The sequence below is a fragment of the Oryza sativa genome, chromosome 1 (assembly GCF_034140825.1).
Source record: "Oryza sativa Japonica Group chromosome 1, ASM3414082v1".
NCBI classification, from domain to species: Eukaryota; Viridiplantae; Streptophyta; class Magnoliopsida; order Poales; family Poaceae; genus Oryza; species Oryza sativa.
In genome coordinates, this window is record NC_089035.1 from 15377751 (window position 1) to 15397923 (window position 20173).

Genomic DNA, 20173 nt, shown 5'->3' on the forward strand with positions numbered 1-20173 from the left:
CTGCGCCGGCTTGGCCGCCCTCGGGCGCGCCGAGTGGCTGCCGCGTGGGGCCCGGCCGTCAGCCGCCCGCGCCTTTAGGTGCGACTGACGCGTGGGACCCACGGCGCCGGCCAGTGTGAGCCCGGGTGCACCCGGTCCACCGTGGACCGTGAGGCTGCTGCGTGGGCCCCACTCCCGTGGACCCAGTCCGCGCGCCCCTTCCCCTCGGCTGACGCAATAAACCCTTTTTAAATTAAAATTTAAATGAAGAAATTCGCAAATATTCATTTAAAGAGCATATAAACTTCAAATGGCCATAACTTGGCCATTTGAACTCGGAATTGGACCGTTCAAGTCTCTAATTTTTCCTTAAGAAGTCAAGAACCCATTTTTGTGCTTTGTTCCTGCTTGTTATATGGAGTTTATTAGAGTAAAAGCTTTTTCCTTTCCGTTGGTCGTGTAGACGCTGCAGCTTCGGAAGATCCGCTCTTCGTGGAGGTTGAAGCCGACGTTTGGGAAAGCGAGCAAGGCAAGTCACATTATCCTTGAGCATATTGAATCCCAGTTTATAAAATTATTTTGATTTAAATTATTGCATTATCGCTTTTCTTAAATTCCCGCGTTATCACTGTTTTTATCTAGCCATGCCTAGTTACCTTTGTTATGACCTTATTATTGTTATTGTTATTATTACCTTGTTCACCCTAGATTAAACAAAACCCCAACTAGTGGACACTCCACTCATGGTACCACTAGTATGATTTTAGGTAGCTGCTTCGCTGGTTAATTAGGCAACATTAGGTGGTTTTACAACTCTAGACCTTGGGAATACTCTTATCACCTGGACACTATGGAATTGTTGGATTATTGTGGAATTGGATTCACACCTCCCCCTCTATTCAAAATCCCCAAAATGGTTTTAGGCTGGGCTCGGGGTGCATGGTTTTGATAGTAGCACCTCGGCCATATAAGGGCCGGTCTTCGGGCCTCTGTTGCAAAGCACTACCGTACTTCCACATGTCTAGTGGGTAAGGTTTAGTTTGTGGCTCAGTCTGGTTATAAACAAAAGTACACGAATGGAGATGGACGAAGTCGGGGGTCGATGGACATCTCTAGGACAAATGAAGGCTACACGAGCTGCGGCCCGGTAGTCGAGATGTCATGGCACAGGGCCGGTGTCCTGCTGCTCGGGGCTCAGTCCTGCCTACCTGTCCCGGGGGTTCCGGCCGTAGGTGGGGTTGGGTCGGTACTCTTGTCTATGGCTAGGATGGGTTGGAAACTATGTCACGTCTTCCGTCCGTATACCGTGGTGGTATGTGGCACGTGGTTACACGTGAGGAAGATGTGTCTTGTGGGTAAAGATGTACACCTCTGATCAGAGTATAATCTATTCGAATAGCTGCGCCCTCGGTTATGGGCAAGCCGAGCAATGTACCCAAGTTAGTGTTTTAATTCTTAAAACCTACTTAACAACTAAAATGTGGAATGGTTGGCCTGGGTTGGCTTGGGACGAGCTGGGACCCAGGGTCGGGTTGCCAGTTCGGTCTGAATCATCGTAGGCCTTGGGTTAAGGCAGGTTCGTGTGGGTTCACGGCCTTGATTAATAATATTGTATAGCTCTAGAATCGTGTTTACAAAATAGCTTTGAGCAACTAAGTGTCTTTTAATGCTGTTTACTGCAAACCCTAACCCTTTATATTATAACCCCCTTGTACTCCCTTGCATTTATCCTGCACTTGTGGTTGTGTCTTGTTGAGTACGGTGGTTGTACTCAGTCTTGCACAATTTTTCCCAAACCCAGAAGAGGAGCCCCTGGAAGATGAAGGCTTTGGTGTCTAGCTCGTGCCTGCCGTCAAGCGCCTGTGGTCGTCGCCCTAGTCTTCCGCTGTTTCCCGTTTGTCTTTGTGTGTGCTGGGCCTTCGCCGCCCATGTAATAAATTAACTATTTACGCTTCCGCTTGTTAAACTCTGAACTGTATCAACTTTTGGTGTACCTTGCCTCCTGGGACAAGGAATAATGCACGCACGTAAGGAACGCCCGTTGGGTTATTTCCGGTCGTGACAGTTTCAACGTTCAGCGAGCGATGCTTCGGCCGATTCGTTTCGCCCCCCCTGGCATTTTCGCTGATCAGGCGTTTGCCTTGGGGTTTTTCCACAAATTATCATTCACACAAAAAAGGCAAAAAACACAAATATTTTATACTGGTTCAGGCCTCCAGAGTGGATAATAGCCCTACATCCAGTTTTTTTTTCTTTTTTCATTTTCCTCTTTTTTTGCATTTTTGTGCCGAAGGGCTTACATAGTGCCGAAAGGCTTACATAACAGTATGTACATTTTTACAAGTTAGCGATTTGGGTGCCACCCGCGCTACACATAGAAACGCTTAAGGGAAGCCGCGTTCCAGGAATGGTCGAACTCTTCGCCTTCCAGCATCGCTAGGCGAAAGGAGCATGTCCTGGACATGTGCTTGATGAGGTACGGCCCTTCCCGCTTCGATTCAAGCTTCCCGACCACCACCGGGTTCTCCTTCCTTAGGACGAGATGGCCAGGCAATAGCTCTGTCGGTCGAACTTTTTTGTCGTAATTTGCCGAAGTGTTTGTGGCGTATTTGCGCATGTGTTCTAGTGCTTCGACTCTCACCCCCTCTAGGAGTTCGAGCGACACCTCGCGCCCCTCTTCGCCTCTTCGCCTCTAGAGAACATCACCCTTGGTGAATTAGCCCCTAACTCTGTTGAGGTCATTGCTTGGTCGCCATAGAGAAGCATGAATGGGCTGAACTTGGTTGGCCTTGTGGGGGTCGTCCGAAGGGCCTATAGAACAACTAGCATTTCGTTCGGCCACTTACCCTTCGCTGCCCCCTCAAGCCTTTTCTTAAGCGCCTCAAGGATTTTACCATTTGTGCGTTCGGCCACCCCATTTAACTGTGGGTGCGCGACCGAAGCGAACCTGATTTCCAGGTTTAGCCCCTCGCACATCTCTCTGAACTTGTCAGAATCGAATTGCTTGTCGTTGTCAGTGATGATCTCCTTTGGCACTCCGAAACGGCAAATAATGTTTTTCCATACGAACTTTTGTACTGCTACCGAAGTGATCGCGCCGAGTGGTTCGGCCTCGATCCATTGGGAGAAGTATTCGATGGCTACAATCGCGAACTTGTACCCGTTTCGTGCCATAGGGAATGGGCCAATGATGTCTAGCCCCCATCTGGAGAAAGGCCAGATTGGTGCGATAGGCTGCAGCTCATATTGGGGTGCAGTTTGGCTTCGGCTATGCCGCTGACAGCTTTTGCACTTCTTAGCTTGCTCAACACAAACTTTCAGCACGATGGGCCGATACACACCCTGTCGAAACACTTTGGAGGCAACTGTCCTTGCGGCCTGGTGTGCGCCGCAGAGCCCCTGGTGTATTTTATTCGCCATTTCTTCTCCTTCGGCAAAGGAGATGCAGCGAAGCAAGGGTTGGAGCACCCTGGAGCGATATAGCTAGCCTGAGACCAGCTTGTATTTTGCGGCTCTGAGCTGTAGGCGCTTCGCTTCTGCTTCATCCTCCGGGAGCCAGCCGTTCTTGAGGTACTTTACGAACGAGGTTCGCCAGTCTTCTGGGTCTTCACCCAGCTCTGTCTGGTCGATTGCCATGATGTCCAGGCTCTCTATGGGCACACTTGGTGCGTACAGGACCTCAAAAAAGATGCCTGGCGAATGCGGGCCTCCACAAGCAGCAGATTTCACTAGGGCGTCTGCTTCCTCGTTCTGGCCTCTAGGTAAGTGTTCGACCGTTATGCCGGCGAAACACTTTTCCATAGATCGAACAGCCTCCAGATACCTCTTTATCCCTTCTTCTTTTGCCTCAAAGGATTTGTCAACATGACTTGCCACCAATTTGGAGTCAGTTCGGATGAGCAAGCGCCGAACCCCCAAAGCTTTCGTCTTTTTTAGGCCCAACAATATAGCTTCATATTCTGCCGTGTTGTTGGTTGTGTCGAACTGCAGCCTTGCAGCATACCGGATCGGCATGCCCCCTGGCGAAGTGAGCACTGCCGCAGCACCCGCCCCTTTGTGCGACCACGAGCTGTCGGAGTACATCACCCAAGGTTGTTCGACAGGCTCGGGTTCAAGGGCGAATGCCAGTGTCCATTCGGCCACGAAGTTAGCTAGGACTTGAGACTTGATGGCAGTGCGAGCGACGAAATGCAGGTCGAAGGAAGATAACTCCGCCGCCCACTTGTTGAGCCTGCCAGTAATTTCCTGGCCCCGGAGCACTTCGCCCAAAGGATACTGCGATGGCACCGTGACTTTGTGGGCCTGAAAGTAGTGTTTAAGCTTGCGCGAAGCCATCACTAGGGCGTAAGCAAGCTTTTCCATTTCAATACACTGGTTTCTGGCCTGACTCTGTTTCTTGGACGAGGGCTGCACTGACCGCCACCGGCAAAGCCGCTAGGTAGAGTAGCAGTTCGCTTCCTAGTGCTGGGCTGACCAAAGTGGGTGGGCTCTGCAGATATCGCTTCAGCTCGTCGAACGCTGCTTGGCATTCGGGTGTCCAGGTAAACTTTCCCGCGCCCCGAAGGGTCTTGAAGAAGGGCAAGCCTCTTTCGTCTGCTTTTGAGAGGAATCGACTGAGTGCCGCAATTCGGCCTGCGAGCTTTTGTACTTCGCGTACGCTCGACGGGGGCTTCATTTGCTGAATGGAATCGATTTTCTCGTGGTTCGCCTCGATACCCTATTCAGAAACAAGAAAACCCAACAACTGGCCCGCGCGAACACCAAAAACACACTTCTCACGATATAATTTCATACCCGCCGCGCGTAAGTTGTCGAAGGTTTCCTGCAGGTCAGACGCATGGTCGAAATCCTTGCGGCTTTTTATGACGATATCGTCGACATAAGCCTGCACATTTCACCCCAGCTGCTTGTAAAGGACCTTGTACACTAGCTTGGTGAAGGTTGCCCCTGCCGAATGGTGTGACGAATGCTGTCTTGGGGATGTCGGCCGGACTCATGTGGATCTGGTGGTAGCCTTAGTACGCATCCAAAAAACTCATGAGTTCGCAGCCAGCTGTCGAATCCACGAGCTAGTCGATCCGCGGCAAGGGGAAATCGTCTTTTGGGCATGCCTTGTTGAGGTCTGTGAAGTCGACACACATGCGCCATTTGCTGTTCGATTTCCGCACCAGTACCGGATTCGCCAGCCACTCGGGGTGGTCGATCTCCTGGATCACCCCAGCCTTGAGCAGCTTTTGCACTTCGGCTTTCGCTGCTTCTTGGCGATCAACGGACATCTTGCGCAGCTTCTGTTTCCTTGGCTTGGCATCCGGCTTGACCGCCAGATGATGCATGATGATGTCTGTCGAAACACCTCCCACCTCGTCGGGGCCCTAGGCGAAGATATCAATGTTTTTCTTGAGCACCTCCAGGATGTTCTCAACTTCTCTTTCGCACATGTCGCCCCCTAGAGATACAAGTCTTGTGGGATCGGCATCGTCGACCTGCACCTTGATCACCCTGCCATGAGGGGGTCATGCAGTTCGGCCTCAACATTGTGCACTGCTCTGTTGATTATGGCTAAATCGCCCTTTGATGTAGCTGAAGGTTGCCACGATCACTCCTGCAAGGCCAGGCATCTTGAGCTTGAGGTAATTATGGTGGGAGATGGCTTCGAACTTGTTCAAGGTTGCGCGGCCTTAGATGGCATTATAGTTGTATGGGATGTCGACGACGTCGAACAGTATTTGCTCTTCGCGCCTGTTTTCACCTGTGCCGAAGGCTACCACCAATTGTGCTTGGCCTAGGACTTGAACTGCCTCTCCGCCAAAACCATGAAGCGAGGCCGGTGCTTGGGTGAGGGCTAGGGTAGGCAACCCCATCTCGGCATATGCTTCGGCAAAGATGACGTCGGCCGAATTTTCTCCGTCGACTATGATTCGCCGAACTTCGAAGCCAGCTACCTCGGCCGAGATCACCAGGGGGTCTTGATGTGGGAACAACACTCCTTCGGCATCTTCTGGCCCAAAAGAGATCTGCTGGTTCAAATATCGCGGGGCCCCTTCACTTGCCAAAGTGATGTTGTGCACCATTGGCAGCTGCATCTTCTTTTGCCCTTTTGACAGTTGATTCGGCGGGTCAGTCCTTGTAATCACTTGGATTACTCTGCACTGCACACCTTGGTGCTGTTCGGCCGGGGGTGCTTGTTCTTGAATAGCTTCGCGAGATGCTTCGGCAGCTGCTCCATGCTGCGGCCTTGGATCTTGCGCGTTGCCACGATGCCGAATGTTTCGGCATTGCTCGGTGGTGTGCACAGAGCGTCCATGGAAGGCGCAGTAAAGATCTTTTCTGACCTTCTTGCGAACGGGCTGTTGATGGCTGCTTGCCTGTTGGGCATCGAACTCCTTGCGGAGGTCTTAAACTTGTTCGACAGCCATCATGGCCTTGCCTGCCCGGTCGGTTCTGAATTTCCTCCAAGTCATGGGAGCTTGACTTGGCCTTGGCGGTTGTCCTTGGGTCGCCGACTGAGACTGGCGAATGGCGAAAGGAGCCGGTTCGGCGACCTGTGCTTGTACTTGGGCTTAAGCAGCGGCGACAGAGGCTTTATCATACTCGGCCTGGATTGCTTGCTGTCACTTGGAATCGTCTTCGCCCCTTGAGTACCCGTTAATGATGCGAAGTAGGTGCTCAAGCGTCTGCGGCTCCTTGTTGGCGATTTTTCTTGTGAGTTCGCCCTCGAGCAGCCCGGCCGAAGCGGCGTTGATGACGGACGCCTTAGTTATATCCTGAACTTGACATCGGGCTTGCGAGAAGCGATGCATGTACTCCCTTATCGACTCCCCCGGCCTCTAGTGAATGCCGAGTAGATGTTGCTGCGTCTTCGGCTCCTCGTAGGTGCCTCGAAAGTTAAGGACGAAGACATCGCGCAATTGCTCCCATGAGTAAATGCTGTTAGCTGGTAAATTGAAGTACCAAGAACGGGCGATGCCGTCTAGAGCGAGATGTATTACCTTCGTCTTGGTATTTTCATCACCATGAGAGGCTTCAATCGTGGACTCGTATATGGACAGGAACTCTTTTGGGTCTGTTTCGCCCGAATAGCGTGGGACGGGTGGGAACTTGAACTGGGATGGGATTGGACGGATCTTGATTCTCCCGCTCAATGGTAGCCTCTTTTCACCACCCGCCTTGTTCGCGGCACCTTGCTGCGGCTATGGCGTGGCGAAGGGCGAAGTCATGGCTTGCGCGTGAGGTTGGGCCACAGTGTTCGGCGGCCCGTCTCCGAACGGGGACGCTTGGTGCGCCGCCATGGATGGGTCGAACGACGGCTGGGTCCATGCCATGGCGACCTGGTTTGGCGCTTGGTTTGCTCCGAAGCCTGATGTCGGTTCCTGTGGTCGAATGGTTGGTGCTTGAGCAGTGTTGATGAAGTCGAACTGCGGTCCTTGACTCCAAGGCGAAACCCTCGAACCAGGCTGGCTCGACGGCAACCAACTGGGTGCACTTTGGCCGGCCAGGTGGTGGCGGGTGTACTTGGATAGTGACCGGCTGAGCCTGCGGCTGCACATAAGGGGTCGGGTGTATTGTTGCGGCCGAAGGCTGCCCGGCGAAGTACACTGGCGCTTGCATGGCTTGTGGCGGAAGGGGCTGGATTGATGCTTGTGGGTGGACTTGGGGTGGAATGTAGCCCGCCGAATACTAGAGGATTGGGACCGAAGCGACCTTGGCTTGCCGCGCTGCCTCGTATGCCTACTGCTGTTCTTGCATTTGTCAAAGCATGTCTTGGAGTTGCGTCATGTTTTGTCGCATGGCCTCCATGTCGGCTTCGCCTTGTGCTTCGAGGTTGGGGTTGACTTGTGCAGCGGCGAGCGCGGTCGAAGCCGTTGCCGGCTGTGATGAAGCGGCTTGGGGCACCAGCAGCTGGCTTGTCGAAAGGATCTCCGCCCTGGTCTGGAGCGCCCTTGCCGCCGCGGCTGCCTTCGCCGTGTCGACCGTGTTTGGCCTCTGCCCGGACGAAGCGGCAGGAGCCGAAGGTGGCAGTTGCGGCGCCGGTGCCGAAGCCGATGGTGCTCCCCTAGCTTCGCCCATGGACGTCGGAGGCTCTGCTCCTTCTTCGGCGGCCATCTCCTCTCCTGCTTCGGTCTCCTTTCGCTTTGCGACCTTCTTCTTCACGACCCTCTTCGGTGGCATTCGCTCTCAATGATTTCGCTCGGAGGTCCCCACGGTCGGCGCCAGCTGTTGTCGAAACGACAGCGGCATACGTCGAAAGTACTCAACAGTGGTTGGAAAGCAGTAAAGTGTATTAAATTGAGAATTTTTCTTGGGATCCCCCTTTTACATGGCCTAGGGGTCTATTTATAGCCCTATTACAGGTTCCCCTATTAGGGTTTAGGTTTAACAGGGGAATTTACATGGTTGCCCTTATGAAAGGGACATTTACATGGGTATATAGTGTAATTGAGGTACATGGGCCTCTAATGGGCCGACTGGCGAACGCTGGCCCAGTGGCCCCCGGGCTTGATTGGCTGAGACGGCCTCTTGGGCCTCCTTGAAGTTCGGCTTGCTATGGCGAAGTCATCCGCCTTCGCCATACCTTCTTCGCCATATAGTCTTCGCCCAAAATGTCTTCCACCTTGTGGGATACCAGCGTGATTCTTCGCCCTTCGCCATCTTTGCTTCATAGTCTTCGCCATGTGGGCTTCGCCCCCACAGACTCGATGTCTTGAGCTTCAACCCTCCATTGGTTGCACGGTTTCAGCAGGACCGGTCGAAGGGTCTCATGACATACCGCCAACATGTACAAAATGTGTTTAATTGGAAACAACACTAGAACGTTCCCGAAGTCACAAGTTTTCTCGGCCTAGCTGATTATTATCATCGATTCATCAAAAACTTCTCTAAAATCACAAGGCCCTTGACTCAACTCTTTAAAAGAGAACACAAATTTGAGTGGTCTGAGATATGCGAATTAAGCCTTCATGAATTGAGAAAAAGGCTCAAAGCAGCCCTAGTGCTAGTGATGCCAGATATTCATGAAAGCTTTCATATTTACTGTGATGCATCTCGACACGGACTTGATTTTATATTAATGCAAGAGGGCAAAGTGGTGGCTTATGCTTCACGTCAATTATCCAACCCATGATTTGGAATTAGCGGCCGTAGTTCATGCTCTAAAGATTTGGCATCATTATCTAATAGGCAACTGATGCGAAATCTTCATCGATCATAAGAGCTTGAAATATTTCTTCACCCAATTAGATCTGAATCTGAGGCAAAGAAGATAGTTAGAACTCATCAAGGATTACAATCTTGGCATTCATTACCATCCCGAAAAAGCTAATGTGGTAGCAGATGCTCTCAGCTGAAAGCTACATCACATTACCACCTCTGTCCAAGTTGATCAACCGAAGTTACTCTCTGATTTTTAGAAACTCAATTTGGAGATTGTAGATGAAGGTTATGTTGCTGCTTTAGCATTTGTTAACAGCAAAATTTGGCAAGATAGTCTCGGATTTGGAGTTGGATATCGAATTGGGTTTGAAGGAGATTGAATCTTGCCAAAACAGACTGCGCCGATTGAGCGGATATGGCAAGCAGCCGATACGACTCAACTTGGGCTCGGTTTGGGCCTCGATTGAGATAACTGATTTTTCCATATAGAGATAGAGCTCGTTTAAGACAATTATATCTATTAATTAAGATATTAATGTCAATTTGAATTAGAGATATAGTAAGAGTCTGCCATGTGGACTTGTTTGTTTGTTTTATCTTTAGGAAAGTTTGAGTCGTGTCCATAATAGGTACGTTTTGTTTCCGGGGTATAAGTATAAACCCTAGATCATTGTAATAAGGGATGACAATCCAATAAATACAACTTTCAGTGCGTTGCCACCTTTTCTCTTTTTACTTTCGATGAGTTCTTGCTTCAAGTTGGGGCATCGGCTGCGATCTCTCGACAAGAGGCAACTTGTCTCAATGGCTTGCACTATTGGAGCTCTTACATCGCTTTAGATGTATTAGTATTTTATTGTGATCATCGCTATCATATATATTAGTTAATCTAGTTTAGTATCTCGATTTAGTCGTATCGGCCGATTCTCGCTTTAGGGTTTATGCTGCTATCGGCTAAATTATCTTACTAGATTAGATTAGCTAAGATATCTACCATCCCGAAAAGTGGATAATTCCTTGATTGATTTTTATCATACTTTAAGTTGCATCAACCCTAGTCTTGTCTAGAACCTTAAAAACTAACCTGGAATTAATCATAACTAAGGATAGTATCGGAGTTTCAGCCGATCTTACCTAATATACATGATAGTGCATGTTTCGTGATATGTTTTATGTATATTTGCCACTTATATACATATATATTACTCTATATAAATACATCAAGTTAGATTGGTCTCGATTAAACCTCATATTTTGTGATCGATTGTTATTTGATATATTTATATAGATTGACTTGTTTATATAAATTTGTATTGGAGTAACAGCTAATACATTATCTATCTTTGCTCTAAATATTGGTCTATCAGCTATTTCTATAATACTGTCTTAAAGTGATTGATAAAAACAAAAGAGACAGTATTACAGCCGATACGGCATATTTAGGGTTTCGTTCTATTTATTCATTCCAAAGCCGCAGTCGATTTGGTTCAACCTATCAGCTGGGTCCACCAAACCATCGCAGCCGCTGTATTTAGCTGGCCAACATCCACTCTCCTCTTCTCACCCTCTGCTCATTTCGTGAAGAAACTAGGGAAGATCATCTAGGGTTCGTCGTGCACAAAACCATCTTCTCTGGCACCAGCAAGGTTGAGTCCGCCGCTCATAGTCATCAGGTGAGAATTCTGTTCTTGCTTAAGCCGTGTTCCGCAATCTCCTCTCCATGCTGTCTCTAACCCAATGCAGCCAATCCTCAGGAAAGCGCGCCATGTCAACTCGGTCCAACGGTGAACTCCGAGCGCTACCATGGAGTTGCAGACGTCGCCCGGTCACCACAGTCTGAATCCGGCCAAACCGTCTCGCCATTGTCTTCACTACCCCACGGTGACCAAGAACCCGCACGGAATCGGAACAAAGTGGTCTAGGTTGGAAGATTCCTTTCTTCTTCCTCATCTCCGATTGCCAACGCCATCTATCTCCCTCTCGCTCTCTGGTGAGCTTCGGCACGATTCCTTTTGCTTAGAAACATGCCATGCCACCTTTAACCAATGCGTGCACTACCCTTGGCCATATCAAGACTAGAAACGCATCATCGACAACGACTGTGGAGCCCCGCCGCCGATGAGCTCGGTTCTTTTTCATTGAGACTTCGCCAGACTTTGCTGGCCTTCGGGTTAGCTTCCTAGGTGCCCCAAGTTCCATATACGAGCCTGGTACCGCATAGATCAAGCCTCTAACTCAATATGCACACATGCATGCTGAGCCAAGCCGCTTCCAATGCCAACGCCATCCATGTAGACCACCATAGCTTGCAAGAAAGCTGTCGATAGCTTCGCCTAGAACCCCTTCTCACTCTACATTTTGGTTGCACAATCTGAAACCTCATCTTTCGCCGGAGGCGACGCCGCATATCTCACTGCTACCCTGTTCTGTTAGCGCAAGGGCGTGGATTTGCAAACTTTTAAAACATCCAGGGGTGTTTTATCAGTTTAATCTGTCACTCACATGTGGGGTTAGTACCTATTTGTAAATAAACTAAAACACGAGGATATTTAGGCTTTGAAAAATTAGAGGAAAAATTAATTAAACACTCTCTTTTGAGCTGAAAATTGACATAACTTTGGAAATTCATTATAGTTCTAAAAATTTCAAACTAAATTTTGTTAGGTTCATATTTTTATAATCTGTAATCTAAAAATGTTCAGCTTGACAGAACTTTGAAGTTTTATGTCTTAACAACTCGAAATGCATATAGGCCATAATTTAGTAGTTTGCAACTTTGAATATTTATATCTTGCAGATGGGATATGATAAAATAAAAATTCCTTCACTAAAAATCAAGTCATCACAGTACTTATTAACCATAAAAACAGCAGTCATTGTAGACCATGCTGAATCTTTGTGTATATTTGTAATTTGGTTTTCACCTGTATGTTTAGACGACAATCAGGCGATAGTTGAAGAAATCCACGAGACTGAACAGGTGGTAGAACCAGAGCAAGGCAAGCCACCTCCCCTCCCTCGTTGATCATATTGCTCCCATGTTCTGGAGGTTAAATGTTTTGATTGAAAAATTGCATACTTAGTTTCAAACATAAATGGTTGAAAATTTAATATGTGATAGCTAAAACCAAATTCTTGCATTCCCCTCTTTGAAACTTGATTAACCTACTGATTGTCACCTTTTTGACATGACAGTGTACTGTCCTTTTGCTAAAAAGTTATTAAGATCCTGTTCAATTGTCATACTATACTTAGCCATGCCTAGACTAGTGTAGTTATCATTATAGGCACTCTTTAATTTTGAAAGTTTGATTTCTAAATACTTCTGGACAGAAAATTAATATGTGATTATTTGTGAACCAAAATGAATCAATCAATGATTTTAGTCTTGGGCAGCAAGTGGTATACATGTGATGTTTAGTTGTGTACCGATAGGGGGAGTGTTTGCCCGACACACTCTAAGGACTTAACTCAATGTTAGTCACTTGTGATTACAGTACGACCACATGTGTTATTATGGGGTAGCCAGAGCTCACTAAGTTAATTTCTCATTATTTAGCCTTGCATTCTGGTAGGCCGAAGTAGTATGAATTAGTTTTAGTGGTAGTTCATATGAACTACCTATTTACATATATGGTAATTTAGGCATCTAAGTCTATCCAATACAACGATATAGTGCCTCGTGGGGAAAACTCTTGTGTTTGTTGCCACGGTGTTAGGTTAAGGCGTGGGCACTCCACCTAATGACTCTAGGTCATATGCCTAGGGTGGAATCATACTTATCATGCTAGTGTAAAGCTAAATCATGAGTAATGTAACGGCTATGTTGTGAGTAGTAAATCGGGTATTTCAGTACGGTGTAGCATGTTTTTACATGATTACTATAGCGCATCATGTGGGTATAGTGTACAAACTCCGCAGAGTAAAAACTAATCATTTAGTCGTCCTCATGATTATGAGCGGCATAAGGATATGTATTGAGTATAGAATAATGTTTTAAATCCTCTTGTTCTCTCTTTAATTATGAACTAAACCTTTTGTGAATTGATGATGAAATGAGATTCGAAATGGTTCATTATACTTGTTGCTTTGGAGAGCACCAAGTTGTTTATATACATGTATGATTTTTACTATGTATAAGATGCCATAATGATATATGTATGCTTGCTGAAATTTTCTTTTTTTTTCTAAAACATGATTTTAAAAATATTTGTGAAAAACAAAACTTGCTTAATGCTGAAATTGAACTACTTTTGACCTTCCATTATTTTAGCCATGCATGTACATATGTTTTGAATCTCATTTTGACCCTTGCTATTGTTATTGTATTTTTGTCTTGTTATTCTAGACTTGGATGCAGGCGAGGTCTTCATCGATGAGGATTGCTTTGTTGAGGATAACTTCAAGTTTTAGGATGGTTCTAACTAGGGTCTACTCTAGTCGGTTGCATAAAAGGTATTTTGGGTAGAATAATGCTTCCGCTAAACCACTAACTATTTGGCCGGTCGGCCATATGTATAATAGATCTGAACTTTATATTATATATGTGTTAGAACTCCCTTTTATAGATATCAATTGCTAGATGAAAGTGTCTTGACAAGTTCTATGTGTTAACGACCAAATTTGTAATCTGAGTATCAAAGATAGAGTTAAGATTTAAGCGGAATCTAAATCCAAGATTGTTTCGGAGACAGAGCATGAATCGGCTGTGATCAGGGTCGGCAGAATCCGAGTTGGACAGGGTTAGCCGATTGAGCCGAATCTGACAATATGGCATGGCATACGTTGTCAGGTTAGGTTGATGTGCTTCATGATGATTGCCACGTATGGATAGAGTCCTGAGAAGGTAATTGTATCTATTAATTAGGATATTTTATGTAATTTCCTTAAAGATATGCTTAGGCAAAAGTGCCGCAAAGACTTATGGTATCTTAAAATTTGTTAGAGATAAGAATCGTGTCCGATATAGACATATTGTCGTAGGCTCTCCGGACCTCCCATTATATTTGAGAGATGAAGTGAATAATTCAAGTCATCAAACAAACATAATGAAACATCCAACGCCTCGAGAGAAGAATATTGGAGACATTGCCAGTCAACTTCAGTCTGAGATATGCCCATCAAACCACTCAAAGGCGGCGACCAGATGTGTTACACATTCAGCAGACTTGACAAAAATGGCTAAAGATCTACAACATCTCAAATATTCTTAACTCATACTCATGTAAATCTAGTTCCCAAGATGTGCACTAGATTCACACTTTCATCTTAAGCATGAAAATACATAGCAAAAATACACTTAAGACGAAAATAATCTAAATCACAACTACTTCATAGTTACATAGGCCGACCGGCCAAATAAATATAAAGAACAGCGGAAGCTTGACTACCCAATCCTCAAACACACCGACTAGGGGTTTACCCCATTAAGTTTAAGTCCTAGAAGAAGCAGTCAATCACCTGCATCACTCAAAGACTAAATCTAAAACCTGCAAGCAAAAGTTAATTCAACAGCAAGAGTCAGTACATTAATTAAGACATATAATCAAGAAAGGCATAGTATGGTTCTTTTTAGCATAAAGCAAGTTTTATTTGTATAAAACATTTCCAAATCAGATTTGCTTTCAAATAAATTTCAGCAAGCTAGTACTAATAAATTTCAGCAAGCTAGTACTTAAGTACTTAGCATATGGGCATCAAAGTAGGCATTAATCATGTATAAATATGCACCTCATTGGCTTCCATGGCAGCCAGGAGATCATTCTCAAATCTCATCATAATTTGAAGGTAAATTTTAGCATTTAGAAGAATAAACACAAGCCTATACTCAATACATATCCACACGCCGCTCATGACCGTGAGCACGGCTAATTGATTAGTTTTTACTCTGCAGAGTTTGTACACTTTACCCACATGATGCAAAATAATAATCATACAAGAGCATGGCACGCGATACATAAGTACCCAATTTATTACCCACAACAAAGCTTTTCCAAAATTTATGATTTAGCCTTACACCAGCACGATACGTGTTACTCCATCCTAAGCCATACACGTTATATGACCTAGAACCGTTAAGTTTAAGTGGTGGGCCCACGCCTTAAACTTAACGCCATGGTGGCGAACACAACGGGACCCCACCCACGTGGCACAATACCATTGTATTAGATAGAGTTAGTCACCTAAACTACCACGTCGAGGTAAATAGGAAGTTCCTCTGAGTTATCCGAACTCATACACACCGGCCTACCAGAATGTAAGGCTGAACCATAAATAATTTACTAAGCTTGGGCTATCCCATACTAGCACATGTGGTTGTACTGTATACGAAATGAACTGACTCAACGAAATGAACTGACATTGAGTGAAGTCCTTAGGTCGGTTTGGGCGCACTCTCCCCCTATCGGTACATAACTAATCACCATATGTGCACCACTTGAGGCCCAAACCTAAAATCCATGTTTTCCACCATTTTATTTATCAAAAACACAAGTATTAAAGTTCTGTCCAGATTATTTCAAAATCAATTTTCATATTTGTAATGAGCCCATAATGACAAGGAAGACCATTCTAAGCATGGCTAAGCATTATAGTAACCTAGTGACTCCAAAATTTATATATAAAGTGGTATAGTCATATTGTTCCTAAGGTTAGGAATGATGGATATGGATATATGTGGGGTTAAGGTGATAATGCAAATAATAGGAGTTTGTCTAACAATTTTAACACAATTTTAATTTGTTAGTGTACAATCGACATGCAAGATTTGGAAACGTTTTCAATAACCTCCAAAACATAGGTTCAAAGTGATCAAAGAGAGGGAGGTGGAACTTGCCTTGAATCAGGAAAATGTCAGCACCTAAATCACTTCTTCACCATTTAAGCAATCATCTATACAAAGTACACGTTATACAATTAAACATCGAAATATGCGAAAAATCCGAAATGCTCTAAAATGCATTATTTGTGCACAGTGGATAAGTGCTTGTCTAAAATGAATTTAGGTGAAAGAATTTCTATTTTATCTCATTTCATTTGAGAGTTATGAATTTAGAAGTTTTGTCGGTATAGTGTAGGATTTACTTAGGTACTATTGTGAAATGCTTGTGAAATGCTGTTGTAAGATGATTCTTATTAAGTTTATGTTTGCTGAGGTGAAGATATGTGTTTTCTAAGACTTAACACATTTGGTTTCATAATTTTTAGAGTTAATATGAATTCTTTATGTATTTTACAAGTTATAGCGTGTCATAGGTGTATAGTGTTCTATAGGTTCATGGCTTCAGAGGTTTAGGTTCAGAACTTGCCTCATCTAGCTAGTGATGTATAAAATAAGTATTTTATTTAACTAATGTAATCTTAGTTTATAAATTTTAGAGTTCAAATTACTTTACTTCACATTTTATAAGCTAGGGGATGTTCTATGCTAGAAGCTTAATATATCAATCTAGAGATTATTATATGAGTAAAGGGTACTAAGTTTTGGAGGAAGGGGATGGATCTTATGCCTTCACTGGTTCAACAAGTTTTAGTTGGGTTTCATTATAGTTAGTGTATTCCTATATACATTTATATATACGTATTGCTTAATCCTTACTATGTGATTAGCACCTATCCTATAGATTTAAAGTTTAGAGCAATAACCTATACAGAAGGTGCCATATTTTATTTTACTATGTTGAAGCTCACCATTTGCTGGTTCTATAAAAACTTGGTTCACTCCATTTGGACTAAAGATGAATTTTCTACAAATTTTACAAATTAAAGGCTGCTCTATGTTGGTTATTAATTACATAAATATTAGAGGCTTTTGTTGTACAATAAGCATATATTTTTATTTTATAACTTGGAAGTATATGTTTTGGTGATTCTACAGAACTTGGGTATACTCAAAAAGGATCTAAGATGAATTTTATATAAACTTCTAAACTTCAGCTTATGTAAAACTAGTTATTTTAAAGATAATAGTTTTAGAGGCATTTGATGTAAAGTGTGTATATGTTTTATTTTACTTTGTTTTTAGAGAACATGTTGGTGGATCTGTAGAAACTAAGTTTGCTCTAAAATGAGTTGTTTTCAATTTGTTATAGATTTTACAAGTTTACATGTTTTTCTGTTGAAAATATAAAGCTTTAGGCATTTCATTTAGATTTTTCCAGAATTTAAATAGATTGGATCCACAGGTCAGTCTCAGACCAATATGCAAAAAGGCCCCTATGGTTTTAGGAAATCAACTCGCAGTCCTGTGACTGTTCTGTGTGTGAGGTAGGTTTTACAAACTAGTACCTAGAGTTTTGACTCTTCTCAGCAGAGGTCCTTGGTTTGAGCAGACACAGAGCTAGCCATGGCCGAGCTCGTTCTCGAGCTCGCCGGTGGCAAACGGCGGCAGATCTCGGTGTGCAACATAAGGATAAAATGTAAAGGGGTTCAAGGCGAGGCTATAGGTGGTATTTTTGCAAGCATTGGTCATCGGAATTAATGGCGACGGCGGCGCGAGCGGCGGTGGTTCTCGGGTGACGGTGCATGTGGAGCTAGAGCATTGATGCATGTGCCTCTATGGGATCCTAGGATGCTTACCGAGCGTCCAATGAAACTTGGCGAGGTCCAGATAGCGATGACCACGAGCAGAACGACTCGGCGACGGCAGGGAGCCTCGCTCGATGACGACGCCGGCTTGATATGGCTGATGATCTACCATGCATGCATACACACGGTGTTGAATAGGTCTCAGGAAAGCTTTATGCCCGAGGAATTGAACTGTGACTCACCGGAGAGGGAGAAATCGAAGGTGGAGCTTGACGGCCGGAATTGGGGAAGACGATGCCGATCTCCAAGCTCGCTGCACCACTGGCAGGGGTTCATGAGGGATTTAAGAGAGGACACCGAGGAGATGTTGATGGTGCGGTGGCTCGGCTCGGCTTGCTCCGGTTCGACGGCAACGAAGACGATGTCCCGATGGCGGCGCCCAGTGCGCGCTCCAGAGCATCGTCGGCGAGGTTTGCGTTCCCACCAAACCACTGCATGAAATGGGATGAAACTTAAGAGGGATGGAATCGGCGTAGAGAGGCGATAATGGAACGCAAGAGAAGAGGAAACGACCGCGGCACAATGGTGATGGCGACGGCCATCGTCTTCACGGCCGGCGACAAGGTCGAGATGAAAAAGAAAAGCTGGAGCTCTCCCCCTCGGTTTGCTCGGCTCAGGAGTGGTAATGGGGAGGAGGCGATGCAGCTGGGTGGAGGTGAAGCCTCGGTTCGGCGCTGCCACGTCGAGGCCACGCGTCGACGCCGTCCAGTGCCGGTCGGCGCCCTCGGTCTCTCTCTCTCTCTCAGCTGTCACTGTGTTGGATGGAGGAGATGCACAGGGTGTGGTTCAAACCAAAGAGGCTGCCATGTGGGCCCAGGTCAATGTAAGCTAGGTGGGAGTCTGAGGGATGGGTAAGAAACTGGGTGTTGATTGATTTTTGGACGATTTTCAGATTAATTCTCTCCCTCCAACTTTATATCTCAATATTTTAACGTGTGAAGCATACAAATTAGTGCGGGTTTTTCTGAAGGTAGATGAATGTAGCTAGTTTCTATTTTCTTTGGTTGCACTTAAAAATTATAAATAGATTGCTCACAGAAAATAGGAGAAGATGGGCTCGATAGAACATTGTTTGAATTTAGAAGACCTAAACTGAGAGGATAAATTCTGGAAAAATTATATTTATTCATGATTTTCCCCTATACACTTCCATGCAGTTAAATGCACATTTTAGTTATGTATGGTTTTAGCTGATTAAGAATTATATTTAGTCTATTATTTGACAAGTTTGACTTGTTTATTTAAGGTATCAAATTTAGTTATTAAATTGTACCAAAATTACAGTGAGTTGTATATATTAAGTAGAGCTTACATAAATTTTCCCATCATTTTATCTTGCACGAATTATTTTAGATAATTAGCGATGCTTATCTCTTTTATGTGTTTCCCTTTTCCTAAATGCATGTAAATGCTTATAAAAGTTTTATTTGGACTCTTCTTAACCTGAGGTGATGTTGATATGGTAGAATTACAGTTTACCTTACATAGGTCGTAAGCTCCTTACCTATTTATGCATAAGTTTACTTTAATATTAAATTAAGAGGATGCTTATAGAGATGATTAAGATAGAATATACCCTATATGAGTTAATTTATTTGTTCACTTTCATGTTCATGACATGTCTTCAGATGGATGACCAAATTAGTTTTGTGAGGCTTGACATTAACCATGTTGATATATTTTAAGGTGTACGGTTCCTATTTTAACTTCCTCTAGCTAGCACTAAGCCCTAATGGTTTAGTTGTTTATCGTTAATATTCATGAGACCTATTATGAAATGCAAATCGAAAATCCAAATGCATATGAAGGACTCAAGTCAAACATGTCTATGAGAGTATGCATATGAGAGTATGCATGCTTACACAGAAGTTTACATTTTGTCCTAGGTTATAAATGAAAAAGTTTTAATTTGTTCTCAAATTTTATTCATGCAAGAGTTAGATCAACTTCACCTAGGTTTAAAATGGAAATTTTTGGCTCTCAAAAATAGAAAAGTTAGCTTCCAACTATTTTGACAGGAAACTTTTAAAGTCTAGAACTTTGGGTATGTTACACATATTTTGTAATTCTCGGGTATAAATAGGCCTCGAGCCCCATGTAATCAAACTAACACACGTTCAATACAATCTCGGCGCATCGCCACCCTTTTTACTTTCGTTTTGTTTCGACGAGTTTTTGCTTTCGGGTTGAGCTGCATCGGTTTCGATCTTCGACAAGAGGTAAAACTTGTTATGACGGCTTGCATTCTCAGGATTAGTGCTTCCATCTTCATGACACTCTAATCTTGTTTATGTAATTCGTCGAGTTATCATATATCTTACATAATCTCTGGCAATATCGCTATCTAACCTATAATCAGCTAACATCTGTCAGTAGAAGGCAGCCGATTAGGTTAAATACCGATGTTGACTTAGATTATATAGGATATCCACCACTCTATGACACATCCAACGGCTTG

At 44.6% G+C, this 20173-nt stretch overlaps 1 protein-coding gene and 1 long non-coding RNA gene across 2 annotated transcripts; both read right to left on the minus strand.

Annotated features, from left to right (window-relative positions):
• Positions 1-3462: 3462 nt before the first annotated feature.
• On the minus strand, positions 3463-4314 carry LOC136355306 (uncharacterized). Its single transcript, XM_066307704.1, has one exon. It carries the CDS (start codon positions 4312-4314, stop codon positions 3463-3465), a length of 852 nt encoding a protein of 283 aa, XP_066163801.1.
• A 9997-nt stretch (positions 4315-14311) lies between these two features.
• LOC136355139 (uncharacterized) lies at positions 14312-18342 on the minus strand. The gene is made up of 4 exons (XR_010739279.1): positions 17898-18342; positions 17707-17820; positions 15965-16020; positions 14312-14618 (listed from the first exon to the last, which is right to left on the minus strand). It is a non-coding gene; the product is annotated as an uncharacterized lncRNA (long non-coding RNA).
• Positions 18343-20173: the final 1831 nt, after the last annotated feature.

What these genes read in the sequence shown, in the direction of transcription:
- LOC136355306 (XM_066307704.1), bottom strand. Translation starts at nt 4,314, where the DNA reads ATGGCTTCGCGCAAGCTTAAACACTACTTTCAGGCCCACAAAGTCACG.